The 25,312-nt window shown below is 44.4% G+C and overlaps 1 protein-coding gene across 4 annotated transcripts in view; it reads left to right on the top strand.

Annotated features, from left to right (window-relative positions):
- The window catches only part of slc8a2a (solute carrier family 8 member 2a), a 71,286-nt gene that overhangs the window by 37,665 nt on the left and 8,309 nt on the right, over positions 1–25,312 (top strand). Inside the window, exons 2-11 of one of the 4 annotated variants that reach the window (XM_024393721.2) lie at positions 3,879–3,941; positions 4,683–5,107; positions 5,398–5,535; positions 6,176–6,403; positions 6,525–6,806; positions 7,078–7,533; positions 8,322–8,686; positions 13,420–13,523; positions 24,339–24,356; positions 24,601–24,713. In XM_024393721.2, the coding sequence (XP_024249489.1) occupies positions 4,745–5,107; positions 5,398–5,535; positions 6,176–6,403; positions 6,525–6,806; positions 7,078–7,533; positions 8,322–8,686; positions 13,420–13,523; positions 24,339–24,356; positions 24,601–24,713 (2,067 nt within the window). In that variant the 5' untranslated portion in view covers positions 3,879–3,941; positions 4,683–4,744. Of the gene's footprint in view, positions 1–3,878; positions 3,942–4,018; positions 4,129–4,682; positions 5,108–5,397; positions 5,536–6,175; positions 6,404–6,524; positions 6,807–7,077; positions 7,534–8,321; positions 8,687–13,419; positions 13,524–24,338; positions 24,357–24,600; positions 24,714–25,312 lie in introns of those variants that run through there. The other 3 variants (XM_024393722.2, XM_024393720.2, XM_024393723.2) reach the window with 3 other exon arrangements.

The raw sequence follows: 25,312 nt of genomic DNA, 5'->3' as shown, positions 1-25,312 counted from the left end.
GTAGAAATGTTTTGGTACCATTCCCCAGATCTGTGCCTCAACACAATCCTGTCTCGGAGCTCTACGGACTATTCCTTCAACCTCATGGCTTGGTTTTTGCTCTGACATGCACTGTCAACTGTGGGACCTTATATAGACGTGTGTGCCTTTCCAAACCATGTCCAGTCAATTGAATTTACCAAAGGTAAATTGTTTAATTTGTATCAAGTTGTAGAAACATCTCAAGGATGTGCAATGGAAACAGGATGGACTTGAACTCAATTTCTAGTCTCATAGCAAAGGGTCTGAATACTTGTATAAATACTTGTATAAGTATTTCTGTTTTTAATTTTTAATACATTTGCAAAAAAAACTGTTTTCCCTTTGTCATTATGGAATATTGTGTTCAGATTGAGGATTAAAAAAAAAATCAATTTTAGAAATAGCTTATTTATACAAGTATTCAAAACTAAATTTGTAAAAAGAGTCAAAAAGTCAAGGGATCTGAATACTTTCAGAATGCATTGTAAGTCTATTATGGGATTTATGGGAGTGATAAATCATCTCTACACCTCTGTTACCCTAATGAGTCTATCGATTGACTGTTCTTATAAACGGGTTTCATCTGCAGTGTTGCCTGATGATGGTCCAGAGGGAGAACCTAAAGGCATTGATCTCAATATGGATTGGACACCCAGAGTGAGTGCACCACTTAGTAGTGCCTTCACCCAATCAGAATCACAATGTAAACACATTTGAACTGCCACAGATGAGTCTGGGTCCCGACCAGAAAAGGCCTCAATAACGGACAATGCAGTGCAGTGCAGTAAGCACTTGTGGAGATCTGAAATAATTTGACAGATAGAAGCAATATGGTGAAAGTCCTACCAAGCCTATCAGTTATTAATACACTTAGTGTACAAAACATTAAGAACACCTGCTCTATCCATGACAGACTGACTAGGTGAATCCAGGTGAAAGCTATGATCCATTATTGATGTCATTTGTTAAATCCACTTCAATCAGTGTAGTTGAAGTGGAGGAGACAGGTTAAAGAATACTTTTTAAGGCTTGAGACAATTGAGACATGGATTGTGTATGTGTGCCATTCAGAGGGTGAATGGGCAAGACAAAAGATGTGCCAGGCACACCGGTTTGTGTCAAGAACTGAAATGTTGCTGGGTGCGCAACTCAATATTAGGCCAGTGTTCCAAATGTTATATCTATTCAGTCCTCTCAGATCTACATGAAGTGTAGTGGCGCAGCGGTTTAAGGCACTGCATCTCAGTGCTAGAGGCGTCACTACAGACCCTGGTTTGATTCCAGGCTGTATCTCAACCGTCCGTGATTGGGAGTCCCACAGGGCGGCGCACAATTGTCCCAGCGTCGTCCGGGTTAGAGTTTGGCCAGGGTAGGCCTTCATTGTAAATAATAATTTGTTCTTAACTGACTTGCCTAGTTAAATAAAAGATAAAAAAATAAAAAAAGGTTTACCGGTGAGGGGTTGTTTATGGACCAGGCCTCAGAGTGTGAGTTTACAGACAGCTAGCTGTCTGTCGATAAGGTTTATTTTCTGGTATGGTGTGTTAGCGGTGTCCTATGAGTGCCTGTATGAAAATAAGTATGTGTTTGTGTGGCTCCCTCCTCTATTTGTGTGTATGATGTCCATAATAGCACAGCCTAAGGGTCACAAGGAGTGTTTATGTATTTTGTAAGTCTGTTGATTAGTATTACTAATCAATTAGTGCTGCTGCTCCAGTTTCAACTGTTCTGCCTGCGGCTATGGAATCCTGACCTGTTCACCGGACGTGCTACCTGTCCCAGACCTATTATTTGACCATGCTGGTCATTTATGAACATTTGAACATCTTGGCCATGTTCTGTTATAATCTCCACCCGGCACAGCCAGAAGAGGACTGGCCACCCCTCATAGCCTGGTTTCTCTCTAGGTTTCTTCCTAGGTTTTGGCCTTTCTAGGGAGTTTTTCCTAGCCAACGTGCTTCAACACCTGCATTGTTTGCTGTTTGGGGTTTTAGGCTGGGTTTCTGTACAGCACTTTGAGATATCAGCTGATGTACGAAGGGCTATATAAATACATTTGATTTGATTTGATACTACAGCATCTCTCTTTCCTGTGCTCTGTCACCTGTTCAGTATTCCTGTCCAGGTGTGAACAGTCGTTGGGTTATTTTTGGTTCGGGCCCCTTGGCCCCACTGCCCGGTGTAAGGTGGCCCTCAGTCTGAGGCCATGGTAACCATAGCAGGCCTTGGAAAGTGAAATGTGATGCGGTGCATGGTGCTCGGGGCCACATTTCTCAATCACAACCTAATAATGAGCTTGCCAAGGCACAGGAGGCATCAATGATGCAACACTGCGGTGTCTGTTACCGTGGGCAACGCACACCTGCCAGCACGCTTCCATTTCCATCACTCACTCTCACTCAATCACTTACCCCCCTCCACAAACACACACACACAAGCTCATGCTCTACACATTCAGTCCATAGATGACCCATCCCCATTTTTTTCACCCACACATGCATGTATGATCCATGTTACATGCATGCATGCACGCACAACCTTGCATGCATTGACTTACACAAACATACACTCAAGCATGCATTCACATTTTTTATGTAATAAGTGTGTGTGTGTTCCTGTGTTCCCAAACATTCTGCTTCCTGACCCACCAATTGCAAAAGGGTTGAGTGGTGAAAAAATATACCCAGACCAGACAAAAGTAAAAAATAATTATAAAATCATCCTCTTTAAAATATTGAACTCTTATGTAGATTTGACTATGAGCTCTTGTGACAAATTCTAATTAACTGAATTGTAACAATGCACAAAAAAAGTCTCACCTGGACCCCTGCCGTGGCCCACAAGTGGGTCCTGACCCACAGTTTGGGAACCACTGCCCTAGATGACATACATGGGGTTTTAAAGTTCTTACCTATTAACAGTTCAAATTAGCATTAGCCTAAAGCATAGGTCTTGTTTGTGATAGCACTGAAAATGTACCCCGTATTTAGTAGTGTAGATAAATATTAATGTATTTGTAGCTAGTTACAGAAGTTATCATCAAAAACCATTAAGATGTCTGCCTCCATTCTGTTTTTCAAAGTTATCATGGCAGCATACTTGACCTGCTAATAGACAGATTCTTTCCATTGTAAGGACCCTTTTTTCATAATGCATGTTTATTGGGGACCAGTCACAGCCAGGCTTGTGCCCGTCATAACTAATTGAACAAGTAATGACCTTAAGTTCTCAATGAATAAGACATGGTGCCACACACACCACCCTAGGGTTACCTGTGCAGGGGGGGAGGGGGGGGTGACAGGTGACTCTATAGGTGGCCCTATAGGTGGCCTCACGCTGTGACATAAACCCCCCATGGCCAGTGAGCAGCTCCACTCCAGGGTAAGGATGGGTTTAAGTCAGATAGGGTGTTTAGTGTTACCCCACCTGCATCTGATCTCCACCTTCAAAGGTGCTCTGGTAGGACTTTACATTAAGGTTCTGTTTGAGGGGGTGGTTTTCCCTTTTAAAATAACTTTCGATATTAAGTCATTAGTTCATGATTTATAAACATATTAAAGCTATATTTAACTGTCAATAACCTACATGCAAAACCTTCCCTTAAATGGTACCTACATGTAGTGTTACCGCTGCACCACTTTTAGTACTATACAGGCCTCACATCTTTCTGTGTTTGAATGTTCTTTCATGTTTCTGTTTATGTCATTGTAACTCTTTGCCTCCTGCAGTGATCTTATATCAGTGTCTTTATACCTTCTCTCTGTTTGTTTGTTTGCACCTCTACTCTCTCTACACCCCTCCTCACTCTCTCTCCCCCTCTCTCTTGTTTCTGTCTCCTCTCCTCTCCTCTCGATTAGATCGCTGCTGACTGATAGCACTCTGCATTTGTCTAGACTGGCATTTGATACCGCCAGAGTGAGGTAACATGCATATTCACTCACACACTCATTAGTCCTTGTTCTTTTCATTTTGACGATATTTGTCTATATTTCCTTACCTTGAGAATGGTCTGTGTGCCAGAAGAGACTTCAATCCACGCTTTGGGTTTTGTTTACTAAGCTCCAGTGCCCAACCACTAGCATTGGCATCGATGACTGTAAAACAATGGTACGTTTCTAGAGAACTCGGGTTTGAAGTAACTAAGGTAATGTTGGACAATGTAGAGCATGCTAACTCGGGTCCCTTAACTTCCATTGTGTATTAGTCCTAGCTGCTAATATTAACCGTTGGTGACTGTAGCTAAATAAACAAATATGAAACATCCCCAATCCTTAATCCCCCCCACCCCTACCAAGGCGCATACAAAAAACAGCACAAGAAACAGATAAACAGTTCAAAACAAACAAACAATAGCAATAAATATTATACTAATACTTATAAAATGGTAATTATAGCAGCATTGCTGACATTCAGAATGTTAAAATAACTACTTTAAAGTAGGTAGGTTAGGAACCATTTTATTTTTATTTTTGGGTGAACTATCCCTTTAATGAATCTCAGAAATACCCAAATGGCATTCATGTATGTGGGGAGTGGCACAGTTGAATGTATTGTAGACCTTATTAATATTCCCTAGTGAACAATTTAGAGAGCCACATCCTCAACCCCTGTTGTTCTTTTGGTCTCTCTCTCTCTCTCTCTCTCTCTCAATGTTCTCTCAGGAGAGTGTTCCTACCCAGCTGCTCCTCCGGTGACACCAGGCACCACCTAACTCAGGGATAGCATGGGACCCCACCCTGTGTATCCCCCACTCCCATCCTACCTACTCCTCCTCTCCATCCTCCTCCTCCTGCCCCAGCCGGCCACCTCTTCCTTCCATTCCAAGCCTCAGGTGGTGGAGCGGGCATCTGTATCAGGCACCCCAGCTTCCCCATCTGGTAACACCACAGGGGGCAAGCGGGCGTGCACAGACAAGGTGATGTGTAGACCTGGCATTGTGCTGCCTGTGTGGCTACCACTCAGCCCTCCACTGGCGGAGCAGACGGGGAGGGCGATAGTCTACTTTACCTGCCTCATGTACATGTTCCTGGGTGTGTCCATCATTGCCGACCGCTTCATGGCCTCCATCGAGGTCATCACCTCCCAGGTGACCAGTGACCACTTCTCTCTTTGTTTTGTCCTTCAGTCATTCTCATGCTGTGGGGATTCTGAAAACTTTCCCCAAAGTTCCCAGGTTTTTCAGAAATGTAGCAGGAATGATTCTGGGATTTCTCAGACCGGGATTTCTGAAAAACCTGTGAACTTTGGTGAAAGTTCTGGAACTTTTGAAATACTGTCCTCTAGCATCCGCTCATAGGCAATATCACTGAATTGTTGTATTGGTAAAACACTAGCTGCATGTTCCCCTAACTGTGATGTGTGTCCTTGTCTTTGTAGGAGAAAGAGGTGACTATCACCAAACCCAACGGGGAGACGTCAGTGACCACTGTGCGGATCTGGAACGAGACTGTGTCTAACCTCACGCTCATGGCCCTGGGCTCCTCTGCACCAGAGATCCTTCTCTCTGTCATCGAGGTATGCTGGTGACCCCACAAAACCTTCATCTCTACACACCACCCCAGAGTATATACAACACACTACCCCCGTGTCCCCACTCCCCATAAACCCCAAACCCATCAGTTTAGGGCTGGGTAGGTCGTATCTTTCATTACTAACTAGGGTACGGGCAGGGCTCAGGTATCACAAATTGATCACTAACATTTTGAAGCTGAGCCATTTGCGCTTGCTCCCCTGTGCGGTACAGTCATATCTGAGTAAGATCATAACAGGATGTCAGAAGTGCTTCAACCTGCACGCAGGGAGCGAGTGACAGACAGAGAGGAGCGGCTAATGCATTTACTAATGGAGGAAGTTATTTCTGATCTTGGGTTTCGGGCAGGGCCTTCAATTTCGCAGAAGCAATCGGCCTGGGTAGGGTAGGGCCTGAACGTTGCGAGTATGGGTAGGGCTCGGGCTTAAAATTCATGCTAGTGCAGGGCTCTACACACTACCCCTGAGTGTCCCCACAATCCCTTTGTACTACATGCTACACCTGACGGACCCTTGATTTGCTTGAATTAGACTGGGTTCCCCATTGACAGATACCTTAATGGAGGTAGCGTAACCCTGGCTTATTTTGTTATTCAACTTGATTTCTTTGCTGTCTTGTTGGCAGGTGTGTGGTCACAACTTTGACGCGGGTGAGCTTGGACCGGGCACCATCGTGGGCAGCGCTGCCTTCAACATGTTTGTGATCATCGGAGTGTGTGTGTGGGTCATCCCCGACGGGGAGTCGCGAAAGATCAAACATCTGAGAGTGTTCTTCATCACAGCCTTCTGGAGCATCTTCGCTTACATCTGGCTCTACCTCATCCTGGCTGTTATCTCCCCGGGAGTAGTGGAGGTCTGTATTATTTGCGTGTGTGTGTCTGTGTGTTTGTGTGTCAGCGTGGGTTTATAGACAGATTTTGTATGCATTTGTGTGTTTTTATATTATATAGAAGTGTTGTGTGTTAATTCTGCAGGTGTGGGAGGCTCTGGTCACTCTGCTCTACTTCCCAGTGTGTGTGATCTTGGCTTGGATCGCCGACCGCCGCCTGCTCTTCTACAAGTACATGCACAAGCGTTACCGTGCTGACAAGCGGCATGGCATTGTTGTGGAAACGGAAGGTGACCTGGCGCCCAAGGGGATCGATGTAATCATGGACGCTAAGTTCTCGGATAGCAATTCCACTGCTGGAAACTCCTCCAGTGTCTGCACAGTCTCTGTTCAGACAGGCAAGGAGCTGGACCAGAACAGAGATGAGGTAGGCTGAGCCAGGAGATCAGGAAAGAGAATAGTCAGGACGAGTCAGAAGAGTTTAGCATTATAGGAGAGTGGAGTGGGCAGGGAGATGGTATTGGTCCTTTACGTGTCTTGGCCCTGGTGCTGTTCCTTTTTTAAAAACATTGTGTTAACGTTGTATTTCAAACATTGTGTTAACATTGTGTTTACATTGCGGTATCATTTTGTTATCCTTGTTTAAGCCTGGTATTAACATTTAGTTAATATTGTGTTTACGTTGTGACCTAACCTAGGTGGTACGCATCCTGAAGGACCTGAAGCAGAAGCACCCGGACAAAGACCTAGAGCAGCTAATCGAGATGGCCAACTACTCAGCTCTGGTGCAGCAGAGGAAGAGCCGCGCCTTTTACCGCATCCAAGCCACACGCATGATGATCGGTGCCGGCAATGTGCTCAAGAAGCATGCTGCCGAGCACACGCGACGCAAAGCCGCCGCAACGGAGTGCGGAGCCCTGGAGAAAGAGGACAGGGCCACGTGCACCCACCTGTCCTTTGAGCGTGCCCAGTACCAGTGCACAGAGAACTGTGGTACCCTGAGCCTAGCAGTGATCTGTGAGGGTGGCATGGGGCAGCACACCTTCTATGTGGACTACCACACGGAGAATGGCTCAGCAAATGCCGGGGCGGACTATGAGTTTAGCGAGGGGACGCTGGTGTTCAAACCAGGGGAGAGTCGGAAGGAGATTAAGGTTAGATGGAGAGGAGAGAGAAGGAAGGAGAGGGGAAAAGAGGGTGGGAAATTATGAGAGGAGGGAGGTGAATAGTTGCTGTTTACTGTAGTTTTGAGTAATACTTCGATCAACCAAACAATCAATCAACTAACTCATTGACTAGTATTTGTTTACTAGTCAATTTACTAGTTTACTAGTACAGTACTTGTGAGCAACTTGTCATGGCCTGCACCTCCAAAGAGCGAAAAGAGGCGACAGTGGCAAGGGAAAACTTGCTCTTGGATGGATTAGAGATTAGTTTAAATCATTTAAAATGAGATTAGATTAAAGGCACAATGCAGCTGTTTTTACTTCAATATCAAATCATCTCTGGGTAACAATTAAGTACCTTACTGTGATTGTTCTCCATCAAAATGCTCTAAAAGGAACAAAAATAACTTCTTAATTAACAGGAGCAATTTCTCAAGGAAGAATTTTGCTAGGACTGTCTGGGAGTGGTCTGAGTGGGGAGGGGAAAACTAGCTGTTATTGGAAGAAAGGTTTGGAACTCTCTTGCTTATTGGAGTGATGTCAACAGGCAGGCCAAAACTCCATCCCACCAAAACAGCATGACATTTCCAACAGCTCTCACACTAAAAAGTGCATTATCATCATGTTCACAATTTCACAATATTATTCCTACATGGAAATATATATAAAACCCAGGAAAGTCACATTTTTGACTGCACTGGGCATTTAAATCAGATCGTCTCAATGCATACAGTAATTCCACACTCAACTTTTTGTGTGTCCCCTGTCCTTTTCAGGTGGGCATCTTGGACGACGACGTCTTTGAGGAAGACGAGCACTTCTTTGTGCGGCTGCAGAATCTCCGTCTGGATGAGGGCGGCAACGAGGTTTCACTGGGAACGCCGCCCAAGGGCCGGCTGGTGGAGCCGTTAGTTGCCATGGTTACCATCCTGGACGACGACCACGCCGGCATCTTCACGTTTGGCCAGCGCGTGCTGCGAGTGAGCGAGAGCTCCGGTACGATGGTGGTGACGGTGGTGCGGAACTCTGGCTCGCGGGGCACCGTGATGTTGCCCTACCGCACTGAGGATGGCAGCGCCCGTGCCGGCGTGGACTACGAGGAGACCAAGGGCGAGCTTGAGTTCTCCAACGAACAGACCAGGTGAGGCCTGCTCTATGCCAACCCTAAAGTAGGGGGACGGTACCCAGCCGGAAAAACTGTTTGAAATGGCGTCATTACAACCAAATTACAACCTGTTGGTTGTAAACCGGTTGTAATGATATCATTTCATTTGGTTGTAAACTAGTTGTAATCTGGTTGTAATTACATAATTTCAACCAGATGTCAATGCTAGGTCATCAACAGCCTATAGCCTGGTACATGAGGTTAGACCAGGGAAGGGTTACTCTGGATTTTCCTAGCCACAGTATACTGATTGCTGCTCTTTCCTTTTAACTGGTGTCTGATTACACCTGGAAAACCAGCTGTATGCACTTACTTACACAAACAAATCAATGAAGTACAGACAGGAAGCTGAGAAACCCAGTAGACACTGAGGCTCCAAAACAAGATTGCCTAATGCCTACTCTCTCTGCTAAGGAATCAGATGGAAGGTTTGTTAGCAGCAGTGCTGTACAGATGAGAGTACAGAGTACAGGTGAGGGTTGAGGTCTAGAGGGAACTGTAATACAGTTCAGTGTAAATGCATCGTTGTATGTTGGTAAATGTGTTTTTCCATCAGTTTGTGTCCACATTTGTCTATGTACAGTATGTGTCCACATATACTGAATGTTATACGTATCCCTCCCATTAAGCAAATGGGATCAAAATTATATTCATGTACAGTATGTGTGTGTCTGTGTAGGTGTCCACATGTACTATGTTATATTGATGGAAATGTATCCTATAAGGCTACAGTAACTGGGGTTATGGGGATTATTATGGGTTCTCACTGTGTCAGTCAGTGATTCCCATGTGGAGCAGCGTCCGTAGTTTATGATTGACAGCCTCTTGCTACTGTTAGCGGACAGATCCTTTCCCTATTAAACGTTCAGACGATATAAGCTGTGGTTGCACGTTGGACTAATTGTGCACTTACAGGTAGTACTCATACTGTAATGTGATATAATTTCAGGTCATATATTGTAGTTATTACTGTAATGGTGCACTAACACCTCGATCACACCTACAGTGGGGCAAAAAAGTATTTAGTCAGCCACCAATTGTGCAAGTTCTCCCACTTAAAAAGATGAGAGAGGCCTGTCATTTTCATCATAGGTACACTTCAACTATGACAGACAAAATCCAGAAAATCACATTGTAGGATTTTTATTGAATTTATTTGCAAATTATGGTGGAAAATAAGTATTTGGTCAATAACAAAAGTTTATCTCAATACTTTGTTATATACCCTTTGTTGGCAATGACAGAGGTCAAACGTTTTCTGTAAGTCTTCACAAGGTTTTCACACACTGTTGCTGGTATTTTGGCCCATTCCTCCATGCAGATCTCCTCTAGAGCAGTGATGTTTTGGGGCTGTTGCTGGGCAACACGGACTTTCAACTCCCTCCAAAGATTTTCTATGCGGTTGAGATCTGGAGACTGGCTAGGCCACTCCAGGACCTTGAAATGCTTCTTACGAAGCCACTCCTTCGTTGCCCGGGCAGTGTGTTTGGGATCATTGTCATGCTGAAAGACCCAGCCACGTTTCATCTTCAATGCCCTTGCTGATGGAAGGAGGTTTTCACTCAAAATCTCACGATACATGGCCCCATTCATTCTTTCCTTTACACGGATCAGTCGTCCTGGTCCCTTTGCAGAAAAACAGCCCCAAAGCATGATGTTTCCACCCCCATGCTTCACAGTAGGTATGGTGTTCTTTGGATGCAACTCAGCATTCTTTGTCCTTCAAACACGACGAGTTGAGTTTTTACCAAAAAGTTCTATTTTGGTTTCATCTGACCATATGACATTCTCCCAATCTTCTTCTGGATCATCCAAATGCTCTCTAGCAAACTTCAGACGGGCCTGGACATGTACTGGCTTAAGCAGGGGGACACGTCTGGCACTGCAGGATTTGAGTCGCTGGCGGCGTAGTGTGTTACTGATGGTAGGCTTTGTTACTTTGGTCCCAGCTTTCTGCAGGTCATTCACTAGGTCCCCCCGTGTGGTTCTGGGATTTTTGCTCACCGTTCTTGTGATCATTTTGACCCCACGGGGTGAGATCTTGCGTGGAGCCCCAGATCGAGGGAGATTATCAGTGGTCTTGTATGTCTTCCATTTCCTAATAATTGCTCCCACAGTTGATTTCTTCAAACCAAGCTGCTTACCTATTGCAGATTCAGTCTTCCCAGCCTGGTGCAGGTCTACAATTTTGTTTCTGGTGTCCTTTGACAGCTCTTTGGTCTTGGCCATAGTGGAGTTTGGAGTGTGACTGTTTGAGGTTGTGGACAGGTGTCTTTTATACTGATAACAAGTTCAAACAGGTGCCATTAATACAGGTAACGAGTGGAGGACAGAGGAGCCTCTTAAAGAAGAAGTTACAGGTATGTGAGAGCCAGAAATCTTGCTTGTTTGTAGGTCACCAAATACGTATTTTCCACCATAATTTGCAAATAAATTCATTAAAAATCCTACAATGTGATTTGTCTGTCATAGTTGAAGTGTACCTATGATGAAAACTACAGGCCTCTCTCATCTTTTTAAGTGGGAGAACTTGCATAATTGGTGGCAGACTAAATACTTTTTGCCCCACTGTACATCGTCAATGCGCAAAATGGTGCGCAGCATCATCTGGATATGTGTGCAACAAAAGTTCAACATTCACCGTCTGCTACCTTTTCTGTCAAGCCGTCTATGCATACATTTTGATATATACGTTCGATAAATCCAAATGAATATACTTCTGGTGTACCAAAACGCAATGATGCTGTCGGTGTGATCAAGGAGTAAGTGGTAAGTGGTTTAAGGTTCTGTTTATCTGTTGTTTAGTTCATGTTTGTATTTGTGTGTACAGTACCGTGTGTGTTTGAGTGTTGTGTATGTGATGCACTGTGAATTATTTAGCCTCCACTATGTGTTAAATTCTTTATTGCACCTCAGCTACTGATGTGATTTAAATGACAGGGTGTTTGTTCATGTTTCAGAGGGTAGGAAAGTATTGTTGGCTTGCATCATGGGACGGTTGGAGACCATTCCATCATGGTTGACAACTCCAGGAGTTCAAAGAACCTTGGCGTGATCCTGGACAACACCCTGTCACTCTCCGCAAACATCAAAGCAGTAACTCACTCCTGCAGGTTCATGCTCTACAACATCCGTAGAGTACGACCCTACCTCACACAGGAAGTAGCGCAGGTTCTAATTCCGGTCATCTCCCGTCTGGACTACTGCAACTCTCTGTTGGCTGGGTTCCCCGCTTTTGCAATCAAACCCCTGCAACTTGTCCAGAACGCTGCAACCCGCCTGGTGCTCAACATTCCCATGCTCTCCCATGTCAACCCGCTGCTTTGCACATTCCCACTGGTTCCAGTCGAAGCCCGCGTCCACTACATGGCGCTTTCCTATGGAGCAGCAGAAATTAAACCCTTGCATTTCGTGAAGTAACCGTCGCACTTATTGAGAAACAATTGAAGAGTTTCATTCCAAAACGCTATATATCAATTTTCAGAATTGTTTGAAAATTAGCTTTTATTTTTTAAAGAAATTATGAAAGAGATTGGTGTTTTTTTACCGTCTAATCATGGCATAGGGTTGTTCAATGACAGACATGTATTTGTTTAAAATCTGTTACTTGATGGTTTCATTTCAGAGACAAATAATCATGTTTTTTTAATGCTATATATCCACGTCACACTGAGAAATAAGTAGTACTGCTGGGTTTTACACAGTTAACTGTTACAAATAACTACTGTACAAATGACACATTTGTGACAAAAATAAATAAATAATAATTCAATACAGTTATGAGATCTGTATGTAAAACATTTACATTTGACATTTTTGTCAGATGCTCTTATCCAGAGAGACTTACAGTTAGTGCGTTCATCAACCACAAATCACAGTCAAATGTACAGGATAGGAACGATTCCAGCTAAACAATGGATATACTGTCTAGTGTTTTGCAAAATAACACATCTAAACTCTATGTATAAAAACATGTGTCACGTATGTGTGGAGAGACGGACCAAGACGCAGCGGATGTTGAGTTCCACATATTTAGTTAGTGATTGATAGTTTATTGATTTATTTTTTTGTTTTTGCTAACTTCGAAACGTGACTATGTGGTGCACATGCACAAAACACAAACTAATATTCCACAAACACAGGTGGGAAAAATGCTACCAAAATATGATCCCCAGTTAGAGACAATGATTACCAGCTGCCTCTAATTGGGAATCATACAAATCACCAACATAGAAAAATAAACTAGAACACCATATAGAAATCATAAACTAGAATACCCCCAGTCACGCCCTGACCTACTACACCATAGAGAAACAAGGGCTCTCTATGGTCAGGGCATGACAACATGAGGGTACCCATACACATGAAGTTACCCATAAGCAATCATTTCTGATGAAAAAACAAGTGAAAATGTGTGGATACAGTGTTTTATAAGTACTCTTCAGTTGTACTTGCTATTACTGAGATGTGGTTGTCTCACCTAGCTATCTTAAGATGAATGCACTAGCTGTGTGTGTGTGTTATTCAAAAAAATATTTATCTTAACATGTTTTCCTTTTATCCTCATCAAATGTGTTTAAAACGTCTACAAATATAACAATGTGTATTGATGACAACCGTCTTCTCTCTCTCCCTGTGTGAGTGTGGGTGTATATGTATGTATGTGTGTGTGTGGGTGGGTGGGTGCATGCTTGCATGTCTCTCCACAGTCAGACTCTACAGGTACGCATTGTAAATGTGGAGGAATATGAGAAGCAGGAAAACTTCTTCATTGTGCTGGATGAGCCCAAATGGCTAAAGCGAGGAATCTCAGGTCAGTGGGGTGTGTTGTGTGTGAAGGTTAGTGTTAGTTAATAAAAAACCGCTCCCAAGCATACTACTCGCCAATGTCCAGTCTCTTGACAACAAGGTTGATGAAATCCGAGCAAGGGTAGCATTCCAGACAGACATTAGAGACATCTTTATGTAACATTCTTTGCTTCACGGAAACATGGCTCACTCGAGACACGCTATCGGAGTCGGTACAGCCAGCTGGTTTCTTCACACATCGCGCCGATAGAAACAAGCATCTTTCTGGTAAGAAGAGGGGTCAGGGGGGTATGCCTTATGATTAACGAGACGTGGTGTGATCATAACAACATACAGGAATTCAAGTCCTTCTGTTCACCTGACTTAGATTCCTCAAAATCAAATGTTGACAGCAGGGTAGCCTAGTGGTTAGAGCGTTGGACTAGTAACGTTGCAAGTTCAAACCCCCAAGCTGACAAGGTACAAATCTGTCGTTCTGCCCCTGAACAGGCAGTTAACCCATTGTTCCTAGGCCATCATTGAAAATAAGAATTTGTTCTTAACTGACTTGCCTAGTTAAATGAAGGTAAAATAAAAAAAAGTACAAAAATATTGATTGTGCTACCAGGGCTGGTAAAACCCTGCATCATTGTTATTCTAACTTCCGCGACACATATAAGGCCCCGCCCTCCTTTTGGAAAAGCTGACCACGACTCCATTTTGTTGCTCCCAGCCTATAGACAGAAACTAAAACAGGAAGATCCCGCACTCAGGTCTGTTCAACGCTGGTCCGACCAATCTGATTCCACGCTTCAAGATTGCTTCGATCACGTGGACTGGGATATGTTCCGCATTGCGTCAATCAACAACATTGACAAATACGCTGATTCGGTGGGCGAGTTTATTAGCAAGTGCATCGGCGATGCCGTACCCACAGCAACTATTAAAACATTCCTAAACCAGAAACCGTGGATTGATGGCAGCATTCGCGCGAAACTGAAAGCGCGAACCAGTGCTTTTAACCAGGGCAAGGTGACCGGAAACATGACCGAATACAAACAGTGTAGCTATTCCCTCCGCTTTGCGTCAGTATAGAGACAAAGTAGAGTCCCAATTCAACGGCTCAGACACAAGAGGTATGTGGCAGGGTCTACAGTCAATCACGGATTAAAAAAAGAAAACCAGCCCCATCACGGACAAGGATGTCTTGCTCCCAGACAGACTAAACAACTGCTTTGCTCGCTTTGAGGACAATACAGTGCCACTGACACGGCCGCTACCACAACCTGCGGACTCTCCTTCACTGCAGCCGACATGAGTAAAACATTTAAACGCGTTAACCCTCGCAAGGCTGCAGGACCAGACGGCATCCCCAGCCGCGTCCTCAGAGCATGCGCAGACCAGCTGGCTGGTGTTTACAGACATATTCAATCAATCCCTATCCCAGTCTGCTGTTCCCACATGTTTCAAGAGGGCCACCATTGTTCCTGTTCCCAAGAAAGCTAAGGTAACTGAGCTAAACGAGTACTGCCCCGTAGCACTCACTTCTATCATCATGAAGTGCTTTGAGAGACTAGTCAAGGACCATATCACCTCCACCCTACCTGACACCCTAGACCCACTCCAATTTGCTTACCACCCCAATAGGTCCACAGACGACGCAATCACAACCACACTGCACACTGCCCTAACCCAACTGGACAAGAGGAATACCTATATGAGAATGCTGTTCATCGACTACAGCTCAGCATTTAACACCATAGTACCCTCCAAACTCAACATCAAACTCGAGACCCTGGGTCTCGACCCCGCCCTGTGCAACTGGATACTGGACTTCCTGACGGGCCGCCCCCAGGTGAGGGTAGGTAACAATATCTCCACCCCGCTGATCCGCAACACTGGGGACCCACAAGGGTGCGTTCTGAGTCCTCTCCTCTCTCTCTCCTGTACTCCATGTTCATCCACGACTGCGTGGCCATGCACGCCTCCAACTCAATCATCCAGTTTGCAGACGACACTACAGTGGTAGGCTTGATTACCAACAATGACGAGACGGCCTACAGGGAGGAGGTGAGGGCCCTCAGAGTGTGGTGTCAGGAAAATAACCTCACACTCAACGTCAACAAAACAAAGGAGATGATCGTGGACTTCAGGAAACAGCAGAGGGAGCACCCCCCTATCCACATCAACGGGACAGTAGTGGAGAGGGTAGTAATTTTTAAGTTCCTCGGCGTACACATCACGGACAAACTGAGTTGGTCCACCCACACAGACAGCGTGGTGAAGAAGACACAGCAGCGCCTCTTCAACCTCAGGAGGCTGAAGAAATTTGGCTTGTCACCAAAAGCACTAACAAACTTTTACAGATGCACAACCGAGAGCATCCTGTCGGGCTGTATCACCGCCTGGTACGGCAACTGCTCCGCCCACAACCGTAACGCTCTCCCGAGGGTAGTGAGGTCTGCACAACGCATCACCGGGGACAAACTACCTGCTCTCCAGGACACCTACACCACCCGATGTCACAGGAAGGCCATAAAGATCATCAAGGACAACAACCACCTGAGCCACAGCGCCTTCACCCCACTATCATCCAGAAGGCGAGGTCAGTACAGGTGCATCAAAGCAGGGACCGAGAGACTGAAAAAATAGCTTCTATCTCAAGGCCATCAGACTTTTTCAATTTGACCCCTTTTTCTCCCCAATTTCGTGGTATCCAATTGTTAATAGCTACTATCTTGTCTCATCGCTACAACTCCCGTACGGGCTCGGGAGAGACGAAGGTTGAAAGTCATGGGTCCTCCGATACACAACCCAACCAAGCCGCACAGCTTCTTAACACAGTGCGCATCCAACCTGGAATCTAGCCGCACCAATGTGTCGGAGGAAACACTGTGCACTTGGCAACCTTGGTTAGCGTGCACTGTGCCCGGCCCGCCACAGGAGTCGCTGGTGCGCGATGAGACAAGGATATCTCTACCGGCCAAGCCCTCCCTAACCCAGACGACGCTATGCCAATTGTGCGTTGCCCCACGGACCTCCCGGTCGCGGCCGGTTACGACAGAGCCTGGGCGCGAACCCAGAGTGTCTGGTGGCACAGCCCTTAACCACTGCGCCACCCGGGAGGCCCGGCCATCAGACTTTTAAACAGCCACCACTAACATTGAGTGGTTGCTGCCAACATACTGACTCAACTCCAGCCACTTTAATAATGGAAAAATTGATGTAAAAAATGTATCACTAGCCACTTTAAACAATGCCACTTAATATAATGTTTACATACCCTACATTACTCATCTCATATGTATATACTGTACTCGATACCATCTACTGCATCTTGCCTATGCCGTTCTGTACCGTCACTCATTCATATATCTTTATGTACATATTCTTCATCCCTTTACACTTGTGTGTATAAGGTAGTTGTTGTGAAATTGTTAGGTTAGATTACTTGTTGGTTATTACTGCATTGTCGGAACTAGAAGCACAAGCATTTCGCTACACTCGCATTAACATCTGCTAACCATGTGTATGTGACAAATAAGATTTGATTTGGTAGTTTGGTGAGCCAATGCTAACTAACATGCTAGCACTTACCCTAAGACGTCCAGTCATTGCGCTAATGCTAGTTACATTAGCAACTTCCATCAAACATACATACAAATGGTATCCATGAGTTCATCGGACTTTGGGGAGGTAGATAAAGAGCTTCATTGCCAAAATCCTAAAGTATCCCTTTAATTGTATTGTCCCTCGGGGAAAATCATCCTGAAACGACACTGCGCATTTTCTTGTGACGCGATCTACGTCGGCCCTGCCAAACATTTCCCATATTAGGGAGACCACCCCGGGGTGTAGCCTCCACTCCTGAGAGAGAGGGCCCCACCTGGATAAAAGATCTGCACCGGAGTTGAGTCAACCGGGAAGTTGAGTCAACGGGGACATGCTTCAACTGAAGCGAGAGCATGTGCTCACTGCTCCCCAGCAATAGGGAGTGAGCCAAGATTAGAGTCTCCCAGTGTCCATGAGAACAAGTACAAACTTCAACCCCCAACGTCCAGGGGCTGAGCACGCTCTACCACTATAGGACAGTTTAGTTGGCGCAATGTAAGACAGTCTCGTTTTCCAATTGTTTGTTTTAGTAGTGTGAATTGTTCCTGATCACACCGAGGTGAAGAGCTGAATAATTGAAGGAATGAAGCCTAGCCTCATGCTTATCACCTGTGGAAGGCGGGACTTCCAGCGAGGCGCGGATTTCATGGGCCTTATTACGTGTGATTGTACATCCTTAATTCAAAGTTGTGAGAGTGCAACTCCCCCATATTATATTGTAGCAAAGTTGACTGACTGAAAGGGAACTCAATGTGCCAAGGAGGAGGTGGTGTGGGAATCAGAAAAAAAGGAACAGAATAGATTAAAATTGGATTGAGGAATGGAGGATGTTTATTTGAAAGGAGGGAATTAAAGAAGAGCTGAACTTAAAAAGCAACTTAGCTGATTGAAAACGGCCTATATATCATCGGTACTAGTCGTAAAAAATTGTAGTAGTTGCAAAATGGACTACGGGTAAGTGGTAGAACTTTGGTCATTACGTAATATTTTCCATAACCAATCTTCCAAAATGTAGGGAATCTAGGGTACACATCAGCTTTCCCACAACAGCTTTACTTTTTGGGGGTTTAGATTTCAATCCTGCCCACATGCTCATGGTTGGCAGTGCCAAAATAATCAGTGATTCGGAGCTCAGCAGCAAGCGACCCGATCTCACTGCAGACTCAACCTAAAGTACAGCTGCATGCTATCCAATCGTAGCAGTAGAAACAAACCTATAGCCCGCCCTTTTCTTTATTGACACCAATTGAGGCATTAGCTGGACTAAAAACGAGACATACATCATCACCAATGTTATGTTGACAGAACGAGACTTGTTCGTCATAAACAGCTTGGGTTTTTCCAACTCAAGCATTTTCACATTTTTTAGTTAATGTTAGCATCACAAACACAACTGTTATCAAAGATACTACTCTTCTTCTTCTATTGTATAATTTTTATTGTATATATTTTTTTATTTCACCTTTATTTAACCAGGTAGGCCAGTTGAGAACAAGTTCTCATTTACAACTGCGAACTGGCCAATATAAAGCAAAGCAGTGCAACAAAAAACAACACAGAGTTACACGTAAACAAAAGTACAGTCAATAACACAATAGAAACGTCTATAAACAGTGTGTGTAAATGGTGTAAGGAGGTAAGGCAATAAATAGGCCATAGCAGCGAAGTAATTACAATTTAGAAAATTAAGACTGGAGTGATAGATGTGCAGATGATGATGCAAGTAGAAATCCTGGTGTGCAAGAGAGCAAGAAAAAGTCAATAAAAACAACATGGGGATGAGGTAGGTAGTTGGATGGACTATTTACAGATGGGCTGTGTATAGCTGCAGCGATCGGTAAGCTGCTCAGATAGCTGATGCTTAAAGTTAGTGAGGAGATATAAGTCTCCAACTTCAGTTATTTTTGCAATTTTTTCCATCATTGGCAGCAGAGAACTGGAAGGAAAGGCGGCCAAAGTAGGTGTTGGCTTTGGGGTTGACCAGTGAGATATACCTGCTGGAGCGAGTGCTATGGGTGGGTGTTGTTATGGTGACCAGTGAGCTGAGATAAGGTGGAGCTTTACCTAGCAAAGACTTATAGATGATCTGGAGCCAGTGGGTCTGGCGCCGAATATGTAGCGAGGGCCAGCTGACGAGAGCATACAAGTCGTAGTGGTAGGTGGTATATGGGCTTTGGTGACAAAACGGATGGCACTGTGATAGACTGCATCCAGTTTCCTGAGTAGAGTGTTGGAGGCTATTTTGTAGATGACATTCCCGAAGTTGAGGATCGGTAGGATAGTCAGTTTTACGAGGGTATGTTTGGCAGCGTGAGTGAAGGAGGGTTTGTTGCGAAATTGGAAGCTGATTCTAGATTTAATTTTGGATTGGAGATGCTTAATATGAGTCTGGAAGGAGAGTTTACAGTCTAGCCAGACACCTGGGTAGTTGTCCACATATTCTAAGTCAGAACCGTCCAGAGTAGTGATGCTAGTCGGGCGGGTGGGTGCAGGCAGCTATCGGTTGAAAAGCATGCATTTAGTTTGACTAGAGTTTAAGAGCAGTTGGAGGCCACGGAAGGAGTGTTGTATGGCATTGAAGCTCATTTGGATGTGTGTTGTATACAGAATGGTGTCATCTGCGTAGAGGTGGATCAAGGAAGCACCCGCAACAAGAGTGACATCATTGATGTATACATAGAAAAGAGTAGGCCTGAGAATTAAACCCTGTGGTGCCCCCATAGAGACTGCCAGAGGTCCGGACAACAGGCCCTTCGATTTGACACACTGAACTCTATCTGAGATGTAGTTGGTGAACCAGGCAAGGCAGTCATCTCAGAAACCAAGGCTGTTGAGTCTGCCGATAAGAATGTGGTGATTGACAGATTAGAAAGCCTTGGCCAGGTCGATGAAGACGGCTGCACAGTACTGTCTTTTATCGATGGCGGTTATGATATTGATTAGTACCTTGAGCGTGGCTGACGTGCACCCGTGACCAGCTCAGAAACCGGATTGCACAGCGGAGAAGGTACGGTGGGAATCGAAATGGTCAGTGATCTGTTTGTTAACTTGGCTGTTTGTTAACTTGGCTATAATGGCATTCGCAATAATTGGATGTGCATTCCGCCACCTACTGTGCAGGTAAATATTAAGGATCCCGAAAAGGAAAAAATAATATACATACACTAACAACGAGCAAATTAATTACTAAACAAAATCAACCCGCTTTTCTGTCTTTGAGCCCCAAAAACGTATTGGCTGCAGATATAATGATATCCAGTAATGATATCCAGCTTCTTGGACTTCTTAGACACTTATGCTGTACAATTAATCACTGTGGCTATAAATGCCACAAAATCCACCTTCTTCACAATGAATGTATCAGGATCACTCGATTGACTTAAAACACTAGCAACTGGTTGTAATGCATCTTCAACACTGTTGCCTCTTGCCCCTTGGACTGTCTTCAACGCCTCCACATAGATCTGCTGCACAGCCATGATCCTTGACACTTCCTTCACCCTACAGGGCACTTAAGGAAGTCTGGAGTATGATCCCCACCACAGTTGCAACAATTTCCATTCACAGATTCTTCAATACCATACTTCTCTCTTCTACAAACATGTGACCATATAATACCTACATGTTTCAAGCAGACCTCCCTGTGCCCTAGAAAGCGAAGGTAACCTGCCTAAATGATTACCGCCCCATAGCATTCACGTCGGTAGCCATGATGAGATTTGAAAGGCTGGTCATGGCTCACATCAACACCATCATCCCAGAAACCCTAGACCCATTCCAATTCACATACCGCACCAACAGATCCACAGATGACGCAATCTCAATCGCCTTCCACACTGCCCTTTCTCACCTGGACAAAAGGAACACCTATGTGAGAATGCTGTTCATTGACTACAGCTCAGCGTTCAACACCATAGTGCCCACAAAGATTATCACTAAGCTAAGGACCCTTGGACTAAACACCTCTTTCTGCAACTGGATCCTGGACTTCCTGACAGGCCGCCCACAGGTGGTAAGGCTAGGCAACAACACATCTGCCACGCTGATCCTCAACACGTGGGCCCCTCAGGTGTGCGTGCTTAGCCCCCTCCTGTACTCCCTGTTCACCCACAACTGCGTGGCCAAGCACGACTCCAACGCCATCATTAAGTTTGCTGACGACACAACGGTGGTAGGCCCGATCACCGACAACGATAAGACACCCTATAGGGAGGTCAGAGACCTGGCAGTGTGGTGCCAGGCGAACAACCTTTCCGTGAGCAAGACAAAGGAGATGATCGTGGAATACAGGAAAAGGGGGGCCGAACATGCCCTCATTCACATAGTGGAGTGGGTTAAGTTTCAAGTCCCTTGGTGTCCATATCACCAACAAACTATCATGTTCCAAACACACCAAGAAAGTTTTGAAGAGGGCACGACAACGCCTTTTCCCCCTCAGGAGACTGAAAAGATTTGGCATGGGTCCCCACATCCTCAAAATGTCTTACTGCTTCACCATTGAGAGCATCCTGACCGGTTGCATCACCGCCTGGTATGGCAACTGCTCTGCATCCGACCGCAAGACGCTACAGAGGGTAGGGTGTACACCACTGGGGCCAAGCTTCCTGCCATCCATGACCTATATACTAGGCGGTGTCAGAGGAAGGCACAAAATATTGTCAAAGACTCCAGTCATGCAAGTCATAGACTGTTCTCTCTGCTACCGCACAGCAAGCGGTACCAGAGCGCCAAGACTAAAAGGGTCCAAAAGGCTCCTTAACAGCTTCTACCCCCAAGCCATAAGACTGCTGAACAATTCATTTGCATTATTTGCATTGACCCCCCTTTGTTTTTACACTGCTGCAACTTGCTGTATATTATCTTTGCAAAGTCACTTTACCCCTACCTACATATACAAATTACCTCAACTAACCTGGACCCCCACACAGTGACTCGGTTTTATTGTTATTTTATTGTGTTACTTTTTAAAATTGTTGGTTAAGGGCTTGTAAGTAAGCATTTCACGGTAAGGTCTACACCTGTTGTATTCGACGCATGTGATGGATATAAAATCACATTTTATCTTGTACAATTCCCACACTAAAATGGTTTGGGCACAAGTGCTCTCACCGCATACCTCACATATCCAAGCTTCACATATTCAGGTAGAGTCTCCTCAAACAACAATAATAATGATAGGCTTTTCTCCTTCCTTCCATTTACCATACGGATCAGGCGAAATGCACTGACCACTCCTAGGATTTTCTGACTATATCCAACGAGACTCCAGCTATAACTCCTTTGGCAGGCGCCCTGCTCCGAAGATCAATAGATGTTACTTCTGACGTGGACAATTTTGCCAGATCCAGTGCAGCTTCTTCTGTTCTTCATCGACACAATAAACCAAAACAAGGCCGCTTCGAGTCACCTTGATTGAATGCACCTTTCCCACTGCTTTCTTCACAGTCCTCGATATTACAAATGGACTTCCCAAATTAATCTCCTTGTCCAAAAAACGCAGTCCAATAAGAAATGCATTATTGGACTGGTCCTTGTCTTCTATTACAACTTGCTTGGTTTGTTCCATTCTTTTGATATCACTATTTTTGATTCATTGTCACACACTTCACTTGCCACACTTTCAGATTTAAACACATTCAAAGATACTTCTCTAGAGATGAGGACATTTTAACACTCGGAGCTTGGGATTCTTGACCAATTACGTTCACGTTTTCATGCTGCGTCACGCAGTTGGTACGGTGGCTGTTTGGGATATCACACCCACATCAAACCACACCCCCAAAACGAATGGCTTCTTGCATTTTTTGTGAGAAGGCAAAAATACTAGGCCTAATCAATGAGTTCAGCCCCTCTTTGAAGGCAGAATGTAGTGAGGCTGGGAGATGTGCCAAAGATTTTTAACTACACTGACGAGATAATGGACTTGCCTTGGGAATCGTTGTCCATGAAGTCGGAGGAAAGGCTGGAACTCTTAGCCAATAAGATGCCAGAGAGATTTGTCACTAGGCAGAACAAGACCTGAAATAAAGTTGTTTTTCTCAAATTCGATGTGATTGTTATATCTAGCTGAGCTGTAGAACACACGTTTGCACGGTTTCACATTGTAAATCACTCTGACGTTTAATGTACATACTACCTCAATTGGGCCGACCAACCAGTGCTCCCGCACATTGGCTAACCGGGCTACCTGCATTGTGTCCCGCCACCCACCACCCGCCAATCCCTCTTTTACGCTACTGCTACTCTCTGTTCATCATATATGCATAGTCACTTTAACCATATCTACATGTACATTCTACCTCAATCAGCCTGACTAACCGGTGTCTGTATGTAGCCTCGCTACTTTTATAGCCTCACTACTGTATATAGCCTGTATTTTTACTGTTGATTTATTTATGTACTTACCTATTGTTCACCTAATACCTTTTTTGCACTATTGGTTAGAGCCTGTAATGAAGCATTTCCCTGTAAGGTCCACACCTATTGTATTCGGTACACATGACAAATAAACTTTGATTTGAATTGACATGTGCCACTCATTCTGATAATCCATTCATACATAAAGCAGCACACTGTCGTACACCATAACAACCGCACAGTACGACGTACAGTGCATAACAGTGATGTCAAGCTTGTCCACTCATACAGGACCTTCATAACAATGTAAACATTATGCACCTCCTAGTCGATCAAATAGGCCTCACGTAGTGAATTAGCTTTCTTTTTTTCATGTTAATCAAACTCGATGGACCCTCTCTCATTGCATCCCATTGAAAAAGCACTTCCACATTTTTTTTCACATGGATGGAAGTCAAGCCTATCCCTCTTTGGATGAGCTCACTGGACTATTGCATTTAGAGGATGGAGACGCAGGAATATTTGAATTTGGTGTCGGTTAATTTGTACTGATTCTTTCCTCACTGCATGGTTACTTTCAGAATGCACATTGTGATCTGATGAATCTGTCATTCATTTATTCTTTGTACATTGTCCGAAGTATAATGTTTCTCAGTTGATCAATTCCTTGCATGTGTACTGTGTACTGTCACTTCTGTCTTTTGTCGACTGCTGCTATTTTGACAAGGTCTCTCTTGCAAAATACATTTGATTTCAATGAGACTAACGTGAATAAATAAAGGTTCAATGCAGAAATCACTTTAGCTTGAATAGCATTATAAGTAATCACATCTCAAAATCACGCATTTATTTTTTTCTCTTCCTATTGCAGCTCTGCTGCTCAACCAGGGTAAGATCTAATAAGTTTTGCACACAATTGAAAGGTCCACTGTGATTTTTACAGACGCTTTTGAACATTAAAATGATATATACCCATTGATTATTTTACAATATGGCTTATTAATGCATCATGAGCTTAGTTCACCTGTCTAACCCCATCATAACTACAAAATATGTATTTGTTTAACTCCATTTATATTAGTCCCATCATGTATTGTAGTAAGAGAACATTCCCCTTTCCTCTCCCCCTTTAGGGAACCCTACTCCAGAAGAGGAGGACGCCAGACGTATCTCAGAGATGGGGAAGCCCATTCTAGGGGAGCACAGCAGGCTAGAGGTCATCATAGAGGAGTCCTACGAGTTTAAGGTGTGTGTGTGTGTGTGTGTGTGTGTCATATACTGTGTGTGTGTGTGTGTGTGTGTCATATACAGTGTGTGTGTGTGTGTGTGTGTGTGTCATATACAGTGTGTGCGTGTGTGTCTGTATGTGTGTTGTGTTATGTTTGATTAACCCCTCTCACTGTGGCACCCTCTCACCCAACAGATCCGACAGGGAATGACTCCAAATGGGATACTAGACCCGGTATTGTAGCCACTAGCATGCAGTGTGCTCTGGGATTTATTTGACAGGACTGAGGTGTCTCTTAACTGAGAGCCTCTAGAACTGGAGGATCTCTACTTCCATTTACACGTTCTCATCTTTTAGAATAGAACAGAGCTGTTGCTCAACCTAGTTTTGCCCCCCACCAGCCATTACACATTTGGTCTATTCAACCACCAGAACACCTGATTCAACTTATTAAGGGCTTGGTAATTAGATTACTAATTTAATCAGGTGAGCTAGTTCTAAAAATGTATTTTAAACTAATGTGGAATCGCTGGGTAATCTCTCGGGGGGGATGTCCGAGGACCAGGTCGGGAAACACTGGAATAGATACAGTATATTGTGATGTTGATAGAATATAT

The sequence above is a fragment of the Oncorhynchus tshawytscha genome, linkage group LG30 (genome assembly GCF_018296145.1).
Source record: "Oncorhynchus tshawytscha isolate Ot180627B linkage group LG30, Otsh_v2.0, whole genome shotgun sequence".
Taxonomy (NCBI): Eukaryota; Metazoa; Chordata; class Actinopteri; order Salmoniformes; family Salmonidae; genus Oncorhynchus; species Oncorhynchus tshawytscha.
The sequence above is the reverse complement of the archived record's forward strand: the minus strand, read 5'-3'. Positions and strand labels throughout refer to the sequence as shown.